This window comes from Mus caroli, unplaced genomic scaffold, assembly GCF_978045245.1.
Source record: "Mus caroli unplaced genomic scaffold, Mus_caroli_1 scaffold_8, whole genome shotgun sequence".
In the NCBI taxonomy this organism is placed as follows: Eukaryota; Metazoa; Chordata; class Mammalia; order Rodentia; family Muridae; genus Mus; species Mus caroli.
In genome coordinates, this window is record NW_028227263.1 from 2,144,245 (window position 1) to 2,170,119 (window position 25,875).

The 25,875-nt window shown below is 49.7% G+C and overlaps 1 protein-coding gene across 3 annotated transcripts in view; it reads right to left on the reverse strand.

Annotated features, from left to right (window-relative positions):
* Positions 1-25,875, reverse strand: part of Kcnq1 (potassium voltage-gated channel subfamily Q member 1) — a 318,171-nt gene that overhangs the window by 220,954 nt on the left and 71,342 nt on the right. For all 3 annotated transcript variants that reach the window (XM_021166795.2, XM_029479748.2, XM_085841141.1), the window contains exons 3-10: positions 20,589-20,715; positions 20,271-20,349; positions 19,723-19,819; positions 18,908-19,048; positions 11,806-11,916; positions 10,688-10,783; positions 9,022-9,144; positions 7,951-8,092 (exon numbers count right to left, since the gene is read on the reverse strand). In XM_021166795.2, the coding sequence (XP_021022454.1) occupies positions 7,951-8,092; positions 9,022-9,144; positions 10,688-10,783; positions 11,806-11,916; positions 18,908-19,048; positions 19,723-19,819; positions 20,271-20,349; positions 20,589-20,715 (916 nt within the window). The remainder of the gene's footprint in view (positions 1-7,950; positions 8,093-9,021; positions 9,145-10,687; positions 10,784-11,805; positions 11,917-18,907; positions 19,049-19,722; positions 19,820-20,270; positions 20,350-20,588; positions 20,716-25,875) is intronic.

A 25,875-nucleotide genomic window follows, 5' to 3' on the forward strand; every position in this document is an offset into this window, starting at 1 on the left:
GTTTTAAGAACTCATGGAGCTGGAAAGATGACTTAGCAGCTAGGAGAGCACACTACTCATGCAGAGGACTCTAGTTTGGTTTTTAGCACCTACAGTGGAGAGCTTACAACTCCTGTAACTCCTGCTCCAGGGGATCTGATACCTCTAGTCCTATGCAGGCACCTGCAGTTATGTACATATGCCCCTCCTATAATTAAAACAGAATAATTAGTCACCAATAATTTGCAAGCTTTACATATGCATCATAGGGTCTGATGTCGATTATTTTCATCACTATTTTTCTAAATAGTCACCAATTGGGATTTTATTTCTTCTTCAAGGAAATAAGTTTAAATGCCAGAAGCAGCATTGTTCAAAAGAGTAAAGTACTAAATAGATTTCTAACAACAACAAAAATGTAAAGCTGGTAGGTCAATTTCCCATCAGATTCAAACTAGTTTGTAGAGTCTATGTAGCAGGTGAACACCACAAAATTATTGGCATAAATATTTGCCTAGAAACAACACAAACCAGTTTCAAAAGAATTTAAAATGACAGGCATTAATGCTCATGTCACAGTAAGTAGATAAAAGCAGGATTAAAACTGAGCAGTCAATGTGGACCCAACCCAGGGATGTCATCAAAGTGGGGGTGCCCCCACTTTGTCATCAGGACACTGGGGATCGGAGTGAGAGGCCAGGTGTGGTGCTAATAAGAAGGTTCTGATTCAGGCTCAGAACACACCCAAGAGAGGACAATTGTCCAAAACACAACAGCCGTAAGACAGCAGATGGTTATTCTTTATCCTCTGTATTTGTGGTCCATGGTGAATATAATCTACTTTTCTAATCAGATATATATCTTAAAACTTAAAAGTGGACAAATCTTCCACTTAAAGATATACAATATAGTGTGTAGACTATTGGGCAGATGTGTCAGATGGGAAAGTCCAGCCATGGGTCAAGACAGAAATGGTTGAGTAGAACACTGCTGGAAAGATGAGAAGAGACTGGGCTCTCAGAAGTCACATGACCCTTCTAGGTGTGGAAGGGCCATTAACTGCCCACACATTGGTCAAGACTGATGTCAAGACTCACTGGTCAAGACTCACTGGTCATGCAGACTAGACTTGACACAATAAACCGGAGGTGAAAAGGCAGGATCGTAGCGTCATGTTCTCAAGAACAGCCTGAGAGGAGAGTCATTAGGACACTGGGGATAAAAGCCAGAGGCCAGGTGTGATGCCGATAAGAACCTGATTCAGAACTTACCCAAGAAGCTCTGACCAACCTTCCTATTGGTCCCACCATAGCCTACATCCTATCAGTGAGGGAGGTTTTCTAACCCAAAAGTACTGACCAACTTCCTCAGGTCTCTGAGGCCGCCGAGTGATTTGTGACAACTGGGAAGATTAGTAGAAGTTTCCATTAAGTCTTGGCCCGGACACACCTGAGGCCCAGAACAGAAGTGCAGTGGTACAAAGAGCAGTAGGCCTCCCATTATCCTATAGTCAGGCCTGGCCCTTCCACCCTGGTGGCTCTGATGCAGCATGGTGAGAAGTCACAGAAGAGCTACTCTTACCTCTGCAGCTGGCACTGGCCTCGCACTTGGAGTTCCCCAGGGCTAATCTATAAGCTACCTGCCTCAGAGTAACATGAGTGCCTAATACAGATTCCAGGACCTAAGCACAGTCAACACAGCCCACAGTACTGAGAAATGAGATGCTAAGTCTGCTGTAGATGATGGTCTGGTCCCCTGTGTAGAGAGAACTTTCTCTGACACAGAGAGGAAGCCTCTGTGTCTCCACTCCCTGCAAGTGCCTGGGCAAGTTTGTGGAAAGAGAACACCTGCCTTGCATGTCCCTCTGGGATCACCTGATAAATGTGGCTCTGGAATCAGTCCTGAGGGCTGGTAAGAGAGCAGGTGCAGCTGGGCAGAACATATCCAGCCTGAAACAGCTCACCTGTGACTCAGCCTGCCCAAGTAGTCACCTGTGGAATCTGATGATCCCTAAAGAAAGAAGGTGAGTCTGGAATCTTTATGAGGCAAGAAGTGGTAACTCAGAACTGCACCCTCTACTTCCCAATGTAGAACTAGGCCCTATAGAGGCTGCAAACGAGTAGACTCAAGGGAAACATAAACAAAGCAAATGAAAAAGCCCACACTGGTGGGCAGGAAAATGAAGGAAATTCATTTGTCTTGGTCTATTCTTGCTGGTGAATAAAACCAAAGTTCCTTGCTTGACCTGTGTGACAGAGGCCAGCTTTCTAAGACATAAGTCTCCACCCCCAGTGCATGAGCTCGTTACAAAATCCTGTGTAAATCTGAGTCCCCAAGGACCCCGATTGTGTTCCCTGGGTTATCCTGTTTGGGAGTAATGTGGTCTCCCCCAGGAACCTTAGAGACAAAAGCTACTATGAAAAAGAGCAGATGGTATTAGACTACAAGCACTACAGAGGTTGTAATTATCAATAGATGTTGCAAAAATAAGCACATTACTATGAATTCAAAATTAAAACTTGTGATGTAAACTATGAGAGAGGTACAAGGTGTTGAGACCAAGCTGATTTAAAGCTCCACACAAGGATGCACAGAACTGGGAAAATCTAAGGTAACTAAAGGACTGCCTCAGTGGCCGGGTAAGGCTGTGCATGAGACATACCTGCAGTTAGCAACAGTAGCAGTATGGTTAGCCTGAGAAGGGCATGAGATAGGCAAGGCCAAGCTGAGATGGTCCAACAGAAGATTCTAGGACAGAGGCTTGAAAGATAGTTCAGTCCGTAAACTGCTTGCTTCACAAGGACCTTAGCTTTACCTCCAGAACCGATATAAAAATGCATGGTGTGGTGGCATGTGTTTGCAATCCCAGCAATGTGGAAGCAGAGATATTGAGATTCCTGGAGTTCCCTGGCCTAATTAGTGAACACTAGGCCAATAAGAGACTCCATCTCCAATGAGGAGACAGTGTTCTGAGAATGATACCCAAAGTTGTCCTCTGGCCTCCACACATAAGCATATGTACACACACGGTTTCCGGTAGATATAGTAGTCACTTTGCCTGCTCGATGAAAGACATAAGCCCTCAGATTCAGTCAGTACCACAACCCATGATTTAAAAAAAAAATTCACCATGTTGATACATCACAGTTTAGGTAACACCAAACTCAAAGGAGAATTTTCAGTCACCAGGAGTGAAAAGGTCATGCACAAAGAGGTATTCCTATGTATCTTTCTCCCCGACTAAATCATCATCTAGGAGTGAGCACACAATTAAAAGATGCAACCCAGCTGCAGCTGAATGCTCACCAAGACCAGCCCTAGAAGAAGCCTATACTTAAGGACAAAGGAGGTCCAGTTAAACCTGCAAGCAAGCCTCAGAGGTTCACACTGGTAGCAATGTGAACAACTAATGAGAAGAAGAATCTAAAAAAGATAAAATCAAAACACTGGGCAACACATTCCAGGAAGGGTGTGTGTGTGTGTGTGAGAGAGAGAGAGAGAGAGAGTATACATGTATACGTGTGTTTGCATATGTGTATGTAAGTGTATGTGAGTACGTGTGTACATGTGTGCTTATGTGTCTGTGTTTGTGTATTTGTGTGTGTCAGTGGGGGTTTAATAGTATGCCTAGAACACAACCAGAAGTCACGGGGCTCAAGAGATGGGTCCACATGAGACAACAGTCAGCAATACATTTAAAATATAATCCTATGGGGGCCATAGAAATTCACAGCCTGCCTGGATTGGAGTGGAGTGCATCCAGTAAGCACCTCTGTCACTAACAGCTTTGTGAACTGGAAGTCAGAGGTGCTGCTTGACACACATCAGCAGACCTACTGCATGTGTGAGAATACTCAAGCCTTACCCACAGTGGTGTCTCTGCATATATTGTACCCACTCCATCCCTGAGCAGTGGCTGCTAGTGTGTAGATGCCCACTAATCCTACAGTGAGTCCTTAAGATTCCTATGGACAGCAGCAGTCAAGTTATCAGGGTCAGGCTCTCTGGGCCTGAACTTGGTCAATGGCTTCTCCACCAACCAGGGCCTTGGGTCTTGCTTTGCACTTCTTCCTTGAGCCTGGATATCAATCCCTCTGGGATGCTAGTAAGTTGAATGGCATTTGGCTTGAGTCCTCCAAGAGTGAGAGACAATGCTTCTCAGGCCTATATGGTCCCCTGAACCCTCTCTGTTAGCATTCTGTCCCCTGTAAAGGCACAAGATCCTGTCAAGAGTGGTGGGCCTTTGGGGGAGTTGTAGACTTCTTTCTGCTTTCCACAGTGTTTCTTTACAGGAGGCACAGACCCATTTTTACTGCAGGGTAGCCTGGGCCCTAATGCTACCATAAAAAGACCCCTTACTTTACTGCTTCCACCAGTCCAATTCCACCATCCCTGCACACATCTTTTAGGCGAGCTTCATAGAGTGTCCTTAGGACACATGTGTGTCCTTGGGAGGTCCCCACATGATTCTGGGTCTCTGCTAGTCATCTTTAGTTGGGACCAGCACTGCAGCTCACTTCTACCCACTGTATACTAAAAAAACAGTATTCAGGTAGATTTTTGCACACCATGAACAGGTGAGTGTCCTCTGCAAGGACAAGATGATGGCTTCCTAGTTCTCATACACAAATGAGGTCCAAGTCCCGGTTTGGCCTGGCACTAGAAGTCAGTGTGTCTGCTTGGGATCTGCCTCGTGGGAGCAGGCACTCTGGGGCTTTCCCAGTGATGGCATCCCTCCCTCCCTGCCTGGGATTAGCACCTCGTCTCCATGCCAGAGTGCTCAAGATTCCCAAGAGTCTCTTGGGTAAGGAGATTTGGGTGTATCAGGTAACCTGTGGAGTAAGGGTTGCCCCAGATCCTTAGAGGGGCCAGACCAGTGGCTCAGTCTCTAAAATCTGGTGGCTCTGGACTAGGCTGACTTATCTCATTAACAGAAAGAGACGACACGGTGTGGGAGCATTCCACAAGCAGTGCTGCTTTCTCTGCTCGTGCACCTCATTAACATGCCACAGACATCACTGCGGACTTCATAACACTAAGCAGGCTGAATGGACGGCAGGGACACTGCTGCCCCGTATTCAGAAAACATCGAGTGATGCTTCTCCTGGGCAGGCACAGGGCTGCATCCCTGCCGCCTCTGCTCACGCCCAACCTGCCCATTAGCATTAGCAGAAAGCCCCTATTTGCATTGAGACAATGGTCCTACCCCTGAAGCAGAGCTGCAGGGGCACTGGGCATTTGTTGGCACAATTGCCCTTTGTGCCCGCTCCAGTGGGCAGGCGGGGAGTATGTCCCAGGGGCTCATGGAGATGTGGCCAGCCCTGAGCCAAATCCCCATGCCATCTGATGAGGACGCAGCAGCTTGGCGCTCAGTAAAGTGGGGCCCAGGCTGGGTCCTGACAGACGGGATGCCTAAGATAGCCTTCGAGAGCATAGAACAGCCATGGTCCCTTTCTTGAACACTTCCCACCCTCCTGCCAAGATGTGGTGGTGGGAACAATGACACGGGACACAGATCAGCTGCCCTTGGACAAGCTGGACTTGGTAGGCTGGGGCCCAGACACTTGTTAGAAGAAAGATGAGGAATAATACTGTTGATCACCCTCTGTTATACCTGAAACTGTCCTTACAACTGCCAATGAGCTAGAAGTTTCTGGAGGATCCTGGAGCATTCTACTTAGTCACAAAACATTCTGGCAGGTCCCAGGCACTGGGAAGAAGTCTGAGAAGGGAGAGACACACCTACATGACAGCAGAGTGGAGGGATAGAGTGTCAACTCAGGAGACACTGCTACACACACACTGTTGGTCTCAACCCTTAGTTCCCACTCTACCAAGCATCCAACATCAGTGCCTCTTTCCTGCCAGGCACAAGACCTGGCCATTGTAGCACATGAGACTGGACACTCAGTCTCTAACAGGACACTCAAATGAAGCCTTCCCATGGAGCCTGAGATTCTTGAAGGTAAGTAGAACAGTTCTGAATGAGAGGCAAGATTCTGATGAGAGAAACCAGGATCTTAGGAGCCAGCACTAGGTACTGGGTTGTCTCTCATTGCTGTAGCAAGCAAGTATTCAGGGTAGGATGGGGGAGAGGATGAGGTGAACACTGGTGCCTTTGGCTCAAGCTTCCACCTCTCCATCTGGAAAAGTGCTCTCTCCTGACCTCAAGGACTTATTGTGCTTTTAGTCAGGTGCCCCCTCCACCCAGGACTGCATCTTGGGCAAAGTCTCTCCTGCCTGCCTTTGGGGGAGTGATTCCTGGGACCGCCCCAGTTCATGGGTACTCTGATCCCTCAGATAAAATGGCATAACATTTGCGGAGAACCTGCTTGTACATCTTCATGACACCTCCAGATTCTTTAGAAGAGGAACTTCCATGTAATAGTCTGTAAACAGATTGAGTCAGAGGATGAAGAACCTGTGGATGCTGGATGTCTGGACTGGGTGCCTTAGCATACAGTCTTGGGAGGAAACAGGCAGCAGGACAGTGTAAGGGGCTTCACAGGAGATGCTGAGCAAAAGGTATATGGTGACATGGGCCACATCCCAGGCCTAGCTCACTATCTAGCTTACTATCTCGATACCCATACTTTTCAGGGAAAGGAAAAGATCAGAACAGTTCAAATTTGAGTTATATACAGCTGCTAGTCATTTACCCTGAGGTGGGCACTGAAGTTTTTAGAGATATATGAGAACTACAGGGGAAGTCCCTTCCACAGCCACCTATGCTGTCTCCCGGGGGTTATGCTATAAACTCAGGAGACACTGCTGCACACACACTGTTGGTCTCAACCCTTAGTTCCCACTCTACCAAGCATCCAACATCATTGCCTCCTTCCTGTCAGCCATGTGCCACATGAGGCTGGGCATGACTCTTTGTGGCCCAGATACTGAAAGGAGTGTCCAGTCTCCAACGGGAGACTATACATCCACATCTGAGACCAGAAATGTGAAAACCCCAGACCCACAGAGCCCTGTCTCCTGGGACAATTCTTGACCGTATGTCTTCATAATGGAAACAGCACTTGTACCTCCTGAGAAATCTCTCTGGTAAGGAGACCTTTTACTCCTGCTGTGGTCCCTTTCCAGTCCAGAGGAAGGATATGAAAAGACTGCCCTTGCCTATCTGCTTTATAACTGGTGACCCAGAGGCACTTCTAGGAACATGCCATATTCTCACTGCATGGTCTGGAAAATATGCTTAACCTCTCTGAGTTCCCTTAGCACAGAGCCTCACTATGACCTTACGGAGGAAAAGCTAACTAGGACCCAAGCATGCAAACCTTTCACAGGCCTGCGGTCTTATTACTATGTCCCATGGGCTTGGCCTCATCCAAGCCATGGAAGGAAAGATACAGGGATATAGGATGGTGATACTAGATACAAACCCAGGGCTGTATAAGAAATGTGTCCATCAAGACATTGACCCCAACAAAATGTTCTCATGGTTTTACCAGCTAGCCAATGATTCCCCCCAGGGCCTGCAGAGACTTCATCTTTACCACCCTCACTTCTGGGCTTCCCCATTAGTGAGCGAACCTCCAAGAGGTCACCACAGCCATTTTTCAAACAAAGACCTTGGGTTCTAAAAGGAGAAGCCCAGTGAATAGAACACACATGTCACCTTCCCTCTTGTGGCCAGGTCAGGCCATGCTGACCCTCAACATTCTAAACTAGTAGTAGGTATCCCCTCAACAGACTGCATAGTGATTACCACCTGAAACAGACTAGAGAAGCATGGCTTCAAAGCCACCAGAAGCTTCTAAGTCTAGTCCAGTAGCAGAGACCTCAAGACATGCTTGGTTTCCAAGGTAGGCAAGTGACTGTGTATGTGCTCTGCGGCCTTATGGACAGAGTTCCAGGGGAGGACTAGGGACAGGTGGCATGGAAGCTCCCCACAGCCAGGTTGACCCTGCTGTAGGGTCAGCACTGAATGTCCTGCCCCTGCACACATGGTAGCTTGCTTACCTGAGCTGTCATAGCCATCAATGGAGAAATGGTCTGGCCTCCTATCCTCTGGGGGATCATAAGTGATGTGAGGAACATTGAACATCTTCTCTCCAGGACTCATCCCATTATCCTTATCCAGCTTGAACTTCTTCTTCTTTACCTAAAAAGTCCACATGAGGAGTGGCAGTTCCTGAGCACTGTCTGCCAGATCTTTAACCAACCCCAGAGCACCTGTGGAGTCCCGAATCCAGGCTTGAAATGTATACCCTTAAGGGAACTTGGGTAAAGGGGCTGAGCTCCAGTTCCTGCAGATATTGATGAAATGGAGCTTCAGTGTGCTAGTGTTGCTGGAGGGTTTTCGGGGGTTGTTTGGCCCAGTGTGGCCCTCTATAAGCCACAGCCTAAGAAAGGCAAGCAAACAAAAACAAACAAAAACCCAGTAGACTATAAATATGCAGGCTTGCACCAGGGCAGTAGGGCTGAAGGCCAAGGCAGCAAAGAGGCACTGGAGCCTCTTTAAAGAGGTCTCTCAGAGAAAGTGGGCAAGCAGGTTATGTGAAACCATGGAGAGGGAAGTGCAAGTTCAAGTGTCCAGTGACAGTTGGATGCTGGGAAGGTTGTCTTTTCAAGTGGGGGGGGGGGCAGGAAATAGAAGCGTCCCAACCTTTTCCTCACTATTCCAGACCAATTGCAGGACTCTTGTCCATAGCTACTGGAACTTGACTCTGTGGGCTAGAGTTCCAACACCTTCCTGTTCTGTCTGCTTTACCCAGTATGGAAAGCCCAGCACCAGGGTCCTCTCAAGAGCTTCCTTACAGCAGCTGATGGAGCTGGCCACTCCTATTCCTGAAGTACTCTCTTTAGACCCATCATATCCTGGTCTTGGCAGTCCAATCTGGCTCCAAGGGTGGAGGAAATGAAGTCAACAGGGATCAGGCATGGAGTAGACATCCTCTGACTTCAGAATGATGTGGGCACCCTAATGAGCAGTACACGGAGTGGCAGTGCCAGAGTCTCACACACCGCCTCTCCAGCTTCCTGTTCTGCTAACATGTAGTTCCCATCCTGGTGGCCAGTGAGACTGCTTACCATGACAGACTTTTTAGGTTTGGGACTGGGGGACAGAAGCGTGTGGCTTCGAGCAGGTTTCCGGACATAGATCTTCCAAGTGGCTGAGTCAGGGTTCTCAGCAGCATAGCACCTCCATGCAGTCTGAAATCAGGCGGAGGGGAAAGGAAAGAAGGCTCATTGGTCCAGCCACTCAGCAGTACCTCTCAAAAAATCTTCATGTCCTCCCTGAGCCCCAAGCCCAGCTTGTTCCAAGGCCCCATCCCTGACATCAAGGCTTGGCCCTCTAGAGGGCTAGGAAGGAGAAGGCCTCATGCATTAACTATCTGTCACCTGAGCCACTCCTAAAGAGAGCCTTGAACAAGCCCCAGACATACAGAGATGCTCAACTAAGGCAGAGTTAGATAACCAGACTTGACTCAGAGGACAGCGGAAAAGGACTGCCTGAGCCTTTGTGAGTGCCAGCAGGGTGTGTAGGGGTAGAGCCCCAGGGACCAGTGAGCAATGAGGCCTCCTGGGATTTCACAGGCTTGACTGTGGCTATGAAGAGTCTCTGGTCACTACAGATGAAACTCTTGGCCAACATTCTAGAGGGAAATGCCCTCCCCATAGTCATCACATCAAGATGACCTGAGGAAGACACTGGAGGGGCCTAAAGGAGCCAAGGGTGCAAGAAGGGGGAAGGAACAGATACCAAAGCCTCTTATGGGGACATATCATGGTGGCTCTGTCATTATAGGCCCTATGGGCATGAGAAAGTAAAACCAGTTGAAAGTTCTCTATGCTGGCAAGGCTTCTGAGTGACAGCCCCACGCTATGACAGCAACTTAGCATAGACACAAAATCCAGGCAGGGATATTTATGACCTGGGACAGTTTGGAGCCCCTTCCAAGGGCTTTATGTCCCATGTATACCCTATATGGGCAGCTCCATACCTCATGCAGCCTGCAGCTCCTCCCAGCACACTCCATGTTGCCTGTGTCTCCAACTCCCACTAGTAAGATCCCTGGCACATCTTCCACTGTGGGCAGAGCTTCTGAAGGAGTCTTGTCCACAGACCATGCAGTTCCTGAGCAGTGGCCTCTGTGCTCAGCCGAGGAATTACATAACTGCCTGGCTATGTTAATGTGGCCAAGGCGGGTTAGTGGGTCTGATTTAAGGTTTTCCCAGAATGAGAAGCTGTGAGGTCAAGCCAGGCCTGGGAAAGCCCACAACTGCAACTGCTGGCCTCATGGCTGCTTCTGTCAGTGGCCAGGTAAATGGCTCTGGAAGGGCATCAGAGGAACAAGCTGGGGCCCAGAACTGTGCTAGAAGCTTAGATAAGACCATGAGAGCTACAGGCTTTGAGAAGAGCTGCCCCTCATCCAGGGTTCTGCCCAGATCAGAGAAGTCAGGAAACTGAGGCTGACCAGCAGAGTACAGACTGGCTACGTAGCCATGGTCAGGCCTTGCCCTAGTCTGCAAGTACGGCCCTCAGTGGGAACAGCATGAGGAGTGGTGGTCCTGCATCTCTTTGCCCACCCATCATCCTAATATTGAGTACTTTCCCAGAGAGCCACCTCACCATGGGAAGAGCCGAAGCAAAGGGATCCATGCCTCTCAAGCAGTGGGCATGGCTGGGAGTGGTTCCAACACCCAGACGGATGTAAGTACACAGCACTGACAGCCTGCCGGGCACACCACATACCTGGATGAGTGAGGCTGCGGCTGGGATCTGCCGGTTGAAGTGCTTCTGCCTCTGCTTCTGCTGGACCTTCAGCGCGAACCCAGAGCCAAGTATCCCCTGGTAAGGGACAGAAGGTGCCCACTGTTACATAAGCCATGCTGGCCAGTGCCCAGCAGAGGATGAGGGTCCCAAGGAAGAGCAAGAAGCAAAAGCATCTGGATATCAGGTTTGCACAGTGCCCAGGGCTGTGGCCAGGCAGGCACTATCAGAAGGTGGGTTTGAGACAGCAGATGCCACATGCGGGCAGTCTCCAGGCTCAGCCTGCCTGGCCTTGCCAGCTGGGGAGGCAGAATCCATTTCTCAGAGTCGACTCAACATGAAGCTTGGCTCTAGAAGAGACCTAAGACTCTACACATTTCTTGGCACCACCTGTGGGAAGTCAGATAATTTAGCCATCACCCTGTGCCCCTGGGGCAGAGGATTCCTAACCCTAGGAGAGGGGGAGTTTGAGGCTGTCCTCAGCAAGAAGCCTATAGCTACTGTAGCCAGCAGTGGCAGAGATGGAGTACTGACTCTGCAGCTGGGGACCATGCAGGGGACACACACTGTGTGTCATGTCTCATATATATGTGTCACACATGCACATATAACAGACACTTGAACACATATCATCTCCCATGTGTTACAGAAACTCATGAAATATAAATAATATATGGATATGGAACATGTGTGCAAATATAGGTATATACATGTATACATGACATACATGGAATCACAAATATACACACATACATATGTATATATGCTATTCAAATGTAATACAGACACTTGTACATGTAACACATGTATAGAGTATATACATACAACATGTATAAAACACACCTACAATGACAGATATACACAAGTAACCAGCATTTGTCCCACATAGCACACATAGGTTTGTGATTTTTGGAAAAGTCACAAGACAGAGCCACTCCTGGCTATAGAGCAGACCTGCAGGTTCTGCCCAGTCTGCTCCCCTGTACCTTGCCGCTTCTGTGAAGTGCCACAAGGCCTCCTTACTCTACTTCAAGGAATGCCTAGAAGTTGGGGCAAGGGTGAGTGGGAAACAAGGGAGAGGGCTCTTAATAGGTACCCACCGCTGGGAGTGCAAAGAAGGATATGGCGAAGACAGAGAAACAGGAGGCGATGGTCTTCCCAACCCACGTCTGAGGTACCTTATCCCCGTAGCCAATGGTAGTGACTGTGACCTGCAAGGAAGAAGGACTGCAGTCAGTGGTGGGCTGGCTGAGAGCCTCAGAAAAGACACCTGCCAGCCCCAACACAGCGGCTTGATGACAAAAGAGACCAACTTAAACCCTGCCTACCAGGATAGTGAGGCGCGGTTCTGAGAGAGTACCAGGAACAGCAATATGGTGAGTTGGTTCAAGTTTCTGAATCTCCTGAGTCCCTCAACTCTGATTGCCACAGATGGCACAGCCCTAGGGTTGCAGACAGATTGGGGTGTGCAGGACAGGCAAAGAGCTCAGAGCCCACCCACAGGGACCAGGCTTCCTGCCCCATCGAAAAGATCCCTCTCCTGGCCACCAAAGTTGCAGTGCACTGGCCCCCAAGAGGCCGGAAGCTCCCACTGAGGCCAGCGGTCCACAAAGCCCCAGGATGGGGCTGACATGCCGCTTCCTGCCACCAGCCCAGGGATCCAGATGTTTTATTTTTCCTTTTCAGAGAGAATAAGACAAGGCTCTAGCCTTCTTCTTAGTGGGAGAGCAGCGTCCAGGGTATGCAGTGGGACAATAGGAGTGAGGGGCTACCCCCCCCCCCGGCAGCCCCCTGCTGACATCTGAGGTTTGCTCCTGGGGCCTCTGATGAGGGACTTGGGGGCCCACCCTGGCTGTGCCTAACTGCTAGGTCATACTATGAGGCTGCCTTGGGCCTGCTGGGAGAACAGGATGGTCACATTCACTAACACGAAGCCCTTGGGGTCACAACACACTGTCCAGATCAGGCTGTCAGTGAAGGAAGATCAGTGTGATGGAAAACCCTGCCCACTCAAGGTCTTTATAGTCTGATCACTCTAGACACCTCAGCTGTCACCCCTTGGGGCCAGGTGACAACCACCCAGCCAAGACCTATATGAGAACCTCTAAGTGAACCTCTGCCCAACAAAGATGGAGTCTGGGGAACACCATCGAATAGACTCCAACCAAAATGAGGCCCAGAGAGGAAGCCTCAAGATCCCCACACTATCCAAGTCCACGGCCATCACTACCCACTCCATTCCCAGATGGACTTCTGTGGACCACAACTGTTCCCCAGTGGCCACTGAAGAGGAGGGGAAGACAAGAGAGGCATGGGGGTCAGAAGTTAATATGTACATATTGTGAGCATAGAGATAGGTGCTCACAGCTTAGGCAAGCACTCTGACCAACTTCAGCAGGGGAGCAGAGGACAAGGACAGCAAGAGTGACCCCACAGTGCCAAGTCTGTTGCTTTGGCCAGTATGTTAACAGGTCATGAAGCAACAGGTCAATTTTTCCTGGATGGCAAACAACAGAGCAGGCCACAGCTGGGCCCAGGCCACCACTGGGCCACCCTTCAGTGCTGTACCATGCTATAAGAGGCTGCATCCTGGTGTTTTCTCCCAAATGCCCACATGAAATCTTCCTCACAATGTCACTTTCCTTAAACAAATCCACACCCTACATGAACAGAGGACATAGAAAACCATCATAGCTGGACCCTTTAAAGGGACCAACCTGGTCTACATCTGTGGGCATACAGTTGTAAACATGCTTCACATGGAGACAAGGACACCCATTCACACTCATATGCACACGAGGGAACATGGGGCCACTGAGTGAGCTGAGGCACCAGAGGGTGCACATACACACTACATAAGTTCACAAAGGGGTCTAGAGGTTACACTCCAGACTGACAGCCAGGGCACGTGCTGTCCAGACATCTTATACACACACCTGAAACCACTCACATGATGTAAGTTGAAGACAAGCCATTCCAGGGACAGAGGGCATGGCTGCCTGCAGGCTGTGGGATGAGAGGGCTCAGGAGAGTTCATGGTGTCTTCCCAGAGGGTGTGCACCCCACATGTGAGCGCTAACCCACAGCTGCCTTCTCTAGGGAGCCAGGCACATGACAGGAGCTACTTGTGAAAGCAGACCTGGGCTGGAGCCAGCAAGAGTTCAAGACCATCTGGGATATATGGCTTATTTGAAGCTAGCCTTTGCTATATGAAACCCCATCCAAAAATGGGGGATGGGGAGGGAAACATCTACAAAGGTGGAGGGAAAATGGCCTAGAGGGCAAGCTGGGAAGAAGCATGGGTGAATTGAGAGGAAACTCCTTATGTAGGTAAAAATACCTGAAGCCATGCCTTTTCCCTATAGGCTTAGCTGTCCCTCCACTCCTTGGATCAGTAGGAGAAAGGGCCCAGTGTTGTGGTCCTGAGTGCTGGTCAGCTGTCTGTTGGAGGGCACCTAAACACTAGGACCCTCTATCTCCTGGGCCACCACAGAGCTCCTAATCTAGTTTATGAGTCCTCTCTCCCAGGTGGCCTGTCCCTATCAAGTTGTTTTTCCCCAAGTCACAGACTCAGCAACTCAGGAATGGATCATTTTATAGAGCTGTTTGGAACTTGTCCCTAATGGCTAGATCTGCAAGTCTCTTGGGCCAATGAACAGAGGGGACCTTTCAAGGGCCTAACTAACAATAGGTCACCTGAGTCATACACACTTGAGTTCATAGATTGCTGTCCCAGCGACAGAACCTGTCAGGCAGGCTCTGTATGGTTCATGGCACTCCTCGTCCCCCTGAACAGGCCCCTAAGAGACTGGGAAGGATTTTCAGAACTAATGGTACCTTGTCTCCTCCTTTTGAGTCTAGAGGTAGCCTGGCTGAGACTCTCCAACCACAACCATTCCTGAAGCTCACCTTCTGCATGCTCACTGACTTAACTTGTCTATATCTATTAACTAGCTGTGCCCAAAGAGGCTAGTTGGCATGCCCAGGGCTTCACAGCTGATGCCTGGTGGACATGGGAGGTGAGTACAGATTGGTCTCTGTGTTGACCTCAAAGCGTGTCAACCTTGTACCTTATGTTTCACTACTTCCTGGTGCTGTCTGCTTCCTCATGGTGAAAGGGTTTCTGGGAAGCTCTATTCCTGAGATTTACACAGGCAACTCCTCAATAACATGAGTTCAGCCCATGTTTAGCACCACCTAACTTGCTGAGTCTGTATAATAACTCTGCTTACTGAATAGCAGATACAAAAAGATGGACTTGCTTTGTAGAGACTCCTCATCATTCTATAAGGCCCAATTATAAAGATTCCTCCTCCTTGGGAAGAGCTTACTAGCAAGGGGTCTGGCAGGCCTTCAGCCTTTATTTCATAATTCTCATAGAACCAACACAGAAGAGGAGAGGGCTTAGTGCTACCAGCCCTGACCCCTGCTCTGGCCTTCACTTCTCCATAGTCAGATCAATCCTGAAGAATAACGTCTCCCATGGATAGTTCCACAGGGCTTGCATGTGACTATCTAAGAGACTTCCCCAACTCCAAGGCCCTTCTGTCCTGGCTGTGCAGGATGCAGCCCAGCCTGGGAGGTGGGAACTTTCCAGAGCCTCCAGGTGAGGAATGAAGAGCCGTCAGACAGGGTTTTTTAAGGGACTGAAATACAGGGTGGGGTTTCAGCCTGCTCACTTGAAGTTCTGTATTTAGCCACTCAGGGTAAACAGAGCCCAGCAGCCGCCTGTTTTCAGAGACCCCCAGGCATTAAACAGAGGAGCCCGTGTTTGCAGAAATGCCATTTTCCTGCACTCGAACTGTAATACAAACAAATGCATTCCGTTTCAAGGGTAAAGGAAAGCTTGAGGGGCTCCCCAAATGCTTCCCAGCCCACACTTGGACATTATTTTAGGGGATTCTGGGTTCCAGGGACCTCACACCCATGTGGGTGTTCCCACTGGTGGAAGGGGATGCAGTCCATGGAGTTTGCTTTCCAGTTATAGGAACTCAGTCTATGAAGAAAGGGCCACCCTACAAAATGCTGCCTGGATACCTATATTCTGGACTTATCTGTGTCCCTCACATAGCTCACCCAACCTCACCCCAGATTATGGTTTTACTCAGAATTACAGCCTTCCTTCTGGGTCTCCTGGGTGGACCCTAGTCCAATGCTGCATGTTCATGGGAAACACATAGGAGCGACACAGGATCCTAGGGCTACCAGAAACCAGACTTAATACTAAAAGTCCTTTCCCAGAGTCTACCAAGTGAGTGTGGCCCTGCCCATGCTTCAGACTCTGGTGTTCAGAGCAGAACAGGACATACTGAATCCACCTATTGGCAGTGAACAGGCTTTCCTGCCCCTTCTCACAATCTGGTTTACTTACTCAGTGAATAAGCACTGGCCAGGGAGGACCCTCAGCTTCATCACAGGCTCTGCAGGCTAACAGGGTGAGAAACATTCCTCCCTGTGCAGGCATGCCTCTATGCCCAATGCCTACCTCAGTGTACCTTAGGGGAAGCTAGTCCAACTCTCAGGGACAACATTCTTTTTTTTTTTTTTTTTTTTTTTTTTGGTTTTTCGAGACAGGGTTTCTCTGTGTAGCCCTGGCTGTCCTGGCACTCACTTTGTAGACCAGGCTGGCCTCGAACTCAGAAATCCGCCTGCCTCTGCCTCCCGAGTGCTGGGATTAAAGGCGTGCGCCACCACGCCCGGCTAGGGACAACATTCTTTGGGGTAGGGGACAGGGCTTGAGGCCTGGTCCGGGATAGGGACATCAGACAGAAGAAGGGCCTGGTGTTTAGAAAATGCTCTCGCCTGAGGGTATGCACATCACACCCACATTAAACAGATGAGGAACCCAGGGGCAAGGTCGGGAGGGGCCATACTTCCCTTGTGAAATGAGGGAGACAAAGGAGATGCCTGTTCATTGGCTCAGGGATACAGAACTCTGAGCCTGGCTGTCCTGTCCTACAGCGCTCAAGTTCTGATTACCCTAGAGGTGCCAGGAACCCAGCCTTGGGCTGCTCCCACTAGACAGCTGCAGAGACAGTCACTGAATGAATGAGGGTACTGGGAGGCCCTTGGGCAGCCAAGGGCACAGGGCCTCACGGGAACAATGGCCAGACCAGGGTGCACTGTGGTCGAGGCCTGGGCTGCAGCTGACAGAGTAGGCCAGAGCACCGGTGCCAAGCTGGGCACAAAGAGGCCGTGTTCCCGGCCGGCGGGCGGATGTTTGCACAGGTGTGGGAGTGGGGGCACCTTTCTGCCGAGGGCTGGGGGGCCAGGGGCTGGGGGGCTGGGAAATAGTTCCTGCAGGAGGCTGGGAACATAGGCAGGGCAGCATCAAGGCTGGGTACTGCGAAGGCTGGGCATCACTTATCAGTCACACTGTGGGTAGTCACCCATTTACTTCCTGCTGTATCTCAGCTAGCACTGCCCATCTCCCACCAGAGAATTCGGTTTGGAGTTGCCTGGCCCCCATGCAGGCCCTGCTACATCCCTGGGATGTGTCCTCTTTCCACAGGCAAGCTTTCTAACTTTCCTACTGAGTTTTCCTACCAATGCTGTTTGATTCTATCATGCTAGGGTATCAGGGGACATTGGCCCCAAGAAGGGTGGGCAGCATTTTGACCTGGGGCCTGTCCCAACCTGGAAGCTTTTCAGGGTACCCTTACCTCCTGAGGCTGTTTAGAATGCTGGAAACTTCTAGAAAATGGACTGATTCAGCCAATGTCAAGAGGTCTTGCTATGTGCCCTGCTTCCTGCGGGCACTTGGGCATTGTGAGAACATGTGTTTATTCAGCTCCCAGTCTCAACCCCAATCTAGAAGCTCTGAGAGTAAGCAGGCCTCAAAGACTGTTCAGTCCTGGTCGGGATATTTAGGGGTGGGGGCAGTATTCAGGCCAGGGCCTGATGCAATCATCATCACCATGGATGGCTGCTTGTTCTGAATCAGGTTCCCAGCGTCTGTGCTGGCCCTTTCTATAGGATGCTACAGCCCACCCAACCTTCTCACCAGCCTAGTAAACCCCAAAGTCAACAGACTGAGAATGCCATTTAGGATAGTATTGAAATCCTCGTGCTTACCCAGGGGTGCCAGCCCTGGCAGCTCCTCCTGGTATGATGGCATAAAGCATCTGGACAGTCTATTGCCCTTGAAGCTGAGGGGAGGACATAGAGTTGTAATCAAGGGTGGGCCATACATGCTCTGAACTGCTTGCTCCTCTTAGGTCCTTGTGTTTCCTGCAGCTTAGAGGGCCCCAAAGCTCAGTGGCTGGACAAAGCCTGCTTCCAGAGGAGGTCATGAAGGCCATGTAGCAGCTCTCCCATAGGCTTTTAGGCCATGAGCAATGGTTGCTAGGTCATGGAGTACACCTGGATTTCTTCAGCATCACTCTCACCAGAACCTCTCCCTCCTCTACCTGTTATCTGACACCCAAGGAGCCACATACCTCTACACACACACATACACACACACACACACACATACACACATACCATACACACCAACACTGGCCTGCACACAATATCATCATATTTTGGGACATTCAGCCCTAGCACAAGAGGTCACTGTCACACACCAGACTCCACACAGACTGGCAGCTCAGTGAGTTTGGAGTTGCCCTAACCTGAGCAGTTTATGGCCATCTTTATGACCTTAGGGCCTGACTGGCACTCATACTACTGCTGCCTGGGGCAGCGGAAGCCTTTGCAGACCTCATATCCAAAAGCCTCTGTGTCTTTCTCTGAGCTCACAAGGTTTTAATGGTATTATGGCATTGTGTGCCTTGATCCCTGGCACAGGTGTGCTCCCTGGGTCAACATAGACACCACAAACATGCAAAGTATGTTTTGACCCCTTCCTGCACCCTAAACCCAGGATCCCTCCAGGGTAAGGATCACCACAAGGCTGAGATATGAAGTTCCAGTTTGCAATCCCTTGTCCCATCAGCCTTCCCTTCCAAAATAGAAGTTGAAAGATAACAATGTTCAAATTTCAAGACAGGGACCAGAGAGCGCTCACTGTGGTATACAGGGGGCCCATTTTGTAAGCTGTTAAGTACACATTTGGTGGTTCAAAAGTTTTTAAAACTGGGGTTAGTAGCCTCAGTGGAGAAGGTAAAAACATTGAGCAAGTAGAGTTCAATATCCTAACCCCACCGTCCAGGTCCATGTATTGTCCACCTGAGACCCCCGGTAAAGACTCCAACTTACCACCCCCCACCACAGAGCATCTGCATAGCTGCCAAACTCGATGTGGCCGGACTCATTCACTGCATCTTTCTCAGCCAAGTAGACAAAGTAGGAGGAGAAGATAAGGCCCAGAAAGCCAATGTACAGGGTGGTGATCAGCTCCTAGGGACAGACAACACATAGGCCATGGTCACATACCCTGGTGGTCCACATGAGTATGGTGAGAGGAGGAAAGTTCCAGAATTTGCTGTTAGATTGTACTGTGTTGACTGTAGCATGTTATACACACAGAATCACCTTCCAGAGTAACCTAGCTTTTGCAATTCACAAAAGTGGCAATGAAGAAGTCTCAGCTATTACCCTAAGTCAGCCACTTGGATCCATGCAGTCTCCATTGTACCCATGACAAGATAGTACTTAGAGCCAGCTGTCCCCAGCAGCCTCTCAGAGTATCCTCTGGAAAGTGTCTGAGGCACCACCCTTGATTTCCTAGGTTTGATTTCAGAGCTTCATAAATCTGTTGTTCGTCTTACATTTTCTACAAGACCCAATGGTCTTTGGTCCCAAGCCCAAGTGAAGGTGGCAGCAGCTCTGCACTGTTAAGAAGCCAAGTATTTTGGCATCATGAATGTGGGGTAGGCTCAGGCTGGGAAGGCTCTGGGGTCCTGGACCCTGTCCTCAGACTCACATGTCTTGGTATCTGCCTAGACCTGGCCCACTCAGCTGGGGTCCAGGTGTTAAGATATCACCATCACTGTATCCTGACCTCATAAGTCTCCAGTCCTCCTGTTTATAGGCTGGCCAGCTTCTGTTCTGCCCACACCAGGCTTACTCACCTGGCGGTGAATGAAGACTACAGAGCCCAGGAGCCTCCAGGTACCCCCCTGGCGATCAACATGCAGCATCCGCAGGATCTGAAGGAAGCGGATACCCCTAAGAAGCAAGAAGGGAGGGGTCAAGAGGGCCGTGGTGGACACAAGCATTTGCTTCCTATGTTCCTGTCCCCACCAAGCCTCCAATGGGTAGAGAAGACATGTACATGACACTTTGTACTGGAGCCATCTTGCTTCCTTTAGGTGCCTGAGAACCCTCTCTCCAGGAGCCCTATTATATGACCTTCTTGGGGGAGACCAGAAACCCAGGGTCACCCATCTGGCATCCACACAGTCAGGCTATCATCTAAGTCTTAGAAGCTAGGAAGTACTGGGGTCAAACCTTGAACTCAGGGTTGCATACTGTTTCAATACGATGAACTATGGCCACCCTTCCCCTGTGCCACTCACCATGAAAGAGACAGGTAGAGGGAGGGAGAGACTACAGCTTAGGAGGAAAGGGCTTTGTAGTGGGTCTTCTCTCACAGGAAGAAATGGAAGAGCCAACATACCTGATAGCTGATGTGGCGAACACTTGTCCTTTGGAACCCACGCAGAGGACAACCATAGAGGCTACAACCACGATGAGGTCTGTGGGAGGGGCAGGAGGTCATTACTTCTGGTAACCAGGAATCTGGGGAGGGTATGTTACCACCCACACCTGAGGGTTATGCCACTAAAGCAAGATGGGACCCAATAACCAAGGGCACAGGAATAATCTAGGGGTCTCAGTCCATGGAGATTCTCTGGGGATGACTGTAATGGGAATGTCCTTCTGGACCCACGAATGTGTGGAATGGAATGTCTGCAGGAGGGTAGGCAGGACTCACCAATGATGGAAATGGGCTTTCGGGCAAAACGTAACCGGCCCCAGATGCCCACGTACTTGCTGCGGCAGCCTGCAGACCAGAGGCGGACCACATATTCTGTCCCAAAGAACACCACAAGGACAATCTCCTGAGAAAGAAAGCAATAAGCCTGTATTAGAGGCTACAACCACTCAGGCTGGAGCACCTACACCAAGCTACCATGCCAGGAGCCTCTGCTGAGACACAACCGTGACTAGCAGGCTCAGGTATCCATCTGTGGTAACTCATAGTACCTATAACAACTGTCCAGAGAGGTCAACACACTGAGCCCAGGGATGCTAAGAGTAGACACTGTCAGCTGTTATTTGCTGGGGAAGACTCCACACCAGGGTCGGGGTTTAATGATCTGGTCTGGTAACATAGTGCTGACATCTGTGTTGTCTAGCTTCATGGAATCAACAGAGCTCAAGTTCTATATCTGAAAATGAGGGTTCAAGGACATGTGTCTTTTGAGGAGTGTCTCCCTTAGAGCATAGCTCATAGCTCTGCCTCACACTGGAGACACCATACCCACCATCCATAGCCTTTATTGAGGTTTGGGTACAAAAATCCCCCAATCCATCCAGAGGCAGTAGAGGAATCAAGCAAGGGCACGGGCAGCAACAGATGTGAAATAGCTCTCCTAGGTCGGTTCACACAGACCAGACCTCTCCCAATGTATCCACATACACTCTGAAGTCAGAGTGCACTGAAAGGGAGGCTTTACAAGCTAGAGAAACTCAGGCTGTCATCCAGGTTATTTACTGCAGTGGATGGACAGATCAACACAAAGGTGGATGGATAGAAGAGGAGATGGGTGAGTGGACAAATGGATAGGCATGTGAGTGGATGGATAGATGAATGAATGGAAGAATGGATGGATAGGTAGATGGATGGATAGGTAGATGGATGGATAAATGAGAAGGTGGGAGGATGGGTAGGTAGAGATATGGACAGATGGATGGGTGGATGGATGGATGGATAGATGGATGGGTGTATCGATGGTTGGTTGAGTAGATGAATAGGAAGGTAAATAAATAATTGCAGGTGACTGGTGTGAGAACCAAGTTTTAAAAAAAACAAAGTGGATCCATTAGCTCTCTCAATAAAAACAGCAGCTAGACAGAGGGCTCCTGTCATCTGACTCAGCCTCTGACCATGATTTATAATTCAGCTAGCAGCAATCTTGGGGACTTCCCAGTCTGTGACAGCACGGGTGAGAGCAACTGTACTGCTTTGTGTTCACACAGCCTTGACACAAACTGAAGGGACAGTCGCTGGTGGCCTGGCAATCACCATGAGAGAAGTCAAGGTAAGCCTGGGGCCTTGCCTTTGATTGGTAAATAGCCTCTCCTTCCCTAGCCTTCACTATCTGCCTCTTCAATGAAACACCCAAAGACCTGTCACATGCACTGTATCTGGAGGGTGAGGCATTGGCTGGCTTGCCATGGCATAGTGATGTCAGGAGGTTTGGTCTGGGGTACCCATACTCTGCTGCCAGTTTCGGTTCTCTCCCAGCTCTTGCCACAGAGTCATTGTCAGAGACTGGCTGCTCTGAGTGAGAATCCCCTTCCTGCTTGTTCCATCCCTAGGCAGCTCAGGTCTGGTCCTCAGTCCTGCTATAGCATGAAAATGTGAGTAGCCGCACTGGAAGTGGGTGATGGGAGGATTTGAAATAAGTATACATTCCATGTGAACTACAGCCTATTGTGGCCTCCAGGTCTCCATCCCTGTCCCAGACCTGTTCCCCAGCTCCCAGCCAGCCTTCTTTGGTATGAGGCCCTTGGGGAAGGCCTGGGGTGAGGAGGTGAAACCACTCCCACATATGTTAGGAGACTGTGCAAAGCCACAAACCCGAGAAGCCACAAAGCATTGTGCTACTCAGGCCTGCTTCCAGCTGGCTCCCTGCCTGGCCTCCCTCAGGAGCCTGGCCCTGGAGGGAACTTCCTCTTTGAAGGGTGACACTTGCTGGCCCTGCCCCCACCTGTCGGCTGCTGGAGAGTCCACCATGAGTGAGGGCTGAATACTGCACATTATATATAAATGCTTTTAATTAAGACAAAATAGTACACCACCTGGCTTGTGTTTTGGGCATGAGCAGTGACTGATGGAAGGAGTGAGCTTGGGAGATCATAGCTCCTTCCTTGTGAGAAAAGCATTCGGCCCATGAAGTGAACTCATTGGGAATGGGGGGTGTGGCTATGTGTGGGAGAGCAAGAGAGTGCTGGCAATGATGGGCCCTGTTTGGCTGAGCATACCAGGGAGGAGCCATAGTCTCGTTCACTCCAGTCAGAGCTCAATATTGGCCTGTTGAATGAATGAATGATGAGTGAATGAATGAATGGGCAAATGAACAATCTCTGAGCAGCTGGCTTGCGGGGATATTGATTCATCTTTGTTTCTTGAGAATCTGGGTCTGTAGGGCTGTTGCCCAAAGTACTGTGTGTATCTTTGGTCAACATGAAAAACATACTCCCAATCCCCAGCACAGGATATGACTTCATGGGAGACAGCATGCCTGACCATGAGAAGTCCCAATATTTAGTTACAGTGCTAGCCCAGGCAGAAGGCCTCTGTTCCAATTTCATGGCCATACATCACCCAGCTGGCTGATCATCTAGTGAGTTTCTCTCATTTGCAGATGTTTGTCATTACTCAAATATCTCCTTAGCAATGGCTTCTGATGGCTGCAGGTGCCCCCTGACCTAGTACTTGGAGGGAAACCCATTTTGGAATTGGCTATGTGAAACAGCAAGACCCCCTTACACAGATCTCCGAATCCTATTCAGCATGTGGACACAGTGTGAAGCCTGGATTCAGCGGACTTGAGCCCCTTCATCCCCTGAAAACGTCTGGCTAGTTATGTCCAGGGCAGGCCGGGCTGAGTTAATCAGTAAAGCTCAGGGGCTTCTAGGAAAGAGACATAGGAAAACAACCCTGTCCTAGGCAGGATGTAGCCATATCCAGTGTTTAGACAGAGATAAAATGGTTTTCACCAGCTTTGCACATATACTGGACCTAGGAGGAGTAGCCCTCAGACCAAAGGTCACACTGGGACTCCAGTGAAGAATTAGCATTTAGCAGTAGTATGAGTCTGTAGGGGAGACACTGTGGGGACAGTTTAATTCAGGTAACAACACCCTAGTCCATAGCAGGGTTAGTGGGGCGAGCTTAGCCCTTGTATAACAAACAGACCACAGGGTTGATACCAGCTATTGTTCCAGCATGGTCACCCCTGCTCAGGCAGGGCCAGGCCTGAAGCTCACCTGTCTTATAGACATAATCCAAATGCAACCCCAGTGTTGAATGATAGGCCTCAAACTTCTCAACAGAACACATACATACCTGTTACCCCTCCCTCACCCCCATGCCTGCTCCTGCTGTCCATTTGAGGTCAAAGGTTATGGGCTATCACCCAAAGGGTATCATGGCCCTGTGCACCCAAAAGACTCCCTAGACCCCAGACATATTGCATCCTCTGGGTTCTCCATGTCCTCAGAGGCTTAGTGTGTGGGGTGTACTCTCATCCCCCCCCACCTTCCAACCCCTTGCCTATTTAGACCTTGCTCCCCCCACCAATAAAAGTACCAGCCCAATGCACCCAGTATTGTCCAGCTCCCTAAAGGACCTCCCAGAGAAATCCACATGCTGCCAGAATCAAGGACTCAAGGCCAGGGGACATTGATGGAGTATGGCCCTGAGCTCTGTCCCAGAGATATAAAAGAAAGTGCTGTCCTTGGGCCAATGAGCTTGGGCTGAGACAAAAGGCAAGAGAACACAGTGGCCCCTCCCACCATGACCATTGTTCCCTGTACTAGAGTTAGGCTAAATCCTGGCTGCAGAGGGCTTTGTGGCTGAGACTCCTGTGTCAGGATTAAACAGCAAGCACAGAGCCTGCAGCTTTTCCTGTATCCACCAAGTCAGGAACACTGTGCCTCTTTCCATACACAGGGAAGAAAGCCCATGAGAATAGGAGAATACCTGCCCAAGGATTCATGGGAGGAATAGACTGACATGGGCACAAGGCAGAGGATCACACAGGCTCTGAGGTTTGGGAGTGGACTCTGGCAAGTGAGGCTAGTTGCCTCTCGGAGGGCTGATTACTGATAACGTGGGTACATCTGGGAACATGAGGACAGAAGAGGTTTGGGGAATGGCTGTGAGCTGTATAGATGAGACAGGGTCTTGAGTGATCAGGGACAGAAACCAAAGTGTAACAGGAAATGGCCTAGGTGACCTAGAGACATAAGAGCCAGTTACCAGGCCAGCTGTGACATGAAGTGTCCAGGGTAAGGACAAAAGATGAGCCTGGACCATGTGCAGTTCCTGGTACCCCATCCTGGTGGTCTTCTGTGCACGGTAGGAGAGCTAGCATTTATGCAGGTGAGTCTGGGATTATAGTGGGTGTGCAGAGCCCCGGGGAGATACAATAATCCCGGCTCTAACATACGTGTGCTTGTCTCCTCTAGGTCCTTGAAGAGCTGGAGGAGAGCAGAGGAGCCAGAGCCTGAGTGCTGGCCACTCCTCCTGAAGCTCTGTCAGAGAAAAAAAGAGGGGCTTGTCTAATGGCATTTGAGTGCCAGAGCCATGAACAAGAGGTTGGGACAGGCTCTGAAAGCAACAATCTCTAGAGTGTACCCCTTGCAGCATCCTGTAGCCTGTCACTTTGCCCATGTGCTGGTCCCAACCCACATGATGTACTCTCTGACACACTCTGCTTATTTCCTGTGCAGTAAATGTTGAGAGTTGTATCTCAATGGAGTGAGAGTCCCATAATTTAAAACAATTTTAAGGGCTGGCGAGGTGGCTCAGTGGGTAAGAGCACTGACTGCTCTTCCAGAGGTACTGAGTTCGAATCCAAGCAACCACATGGTGGCTCACAACCACTCATAATGAGATCTGCCACCCTCTTCTGGTGCCTCTGAAGTCAGCTACAGTGTACTTATGTATAATAAGAAATAAATCTTTGGGCTGGAGCAAGCAGGAACTGAATGAGCAGAGTTGACCAGAGCGAGTGGGGTTGACTGGAACAAGCAGGGGTTCCTAAAAAATTCAATTCCCAACAACCACATGAAGGCTCACAACCATCTGTATAGCTACAGTGTACTCACATACATAAAATAAATAAATAAATCTTAAAAAAAAAAACTATTTTAAAAAGCAAAGCTGCTGGCGCTGAGGCTCAGTTGATAATGTGCTTGCCTAGCATGCATGAAGCCCTGGGTTACATTCCCAGAACTGTATAAACCAGGCATAGTACTGGATACTG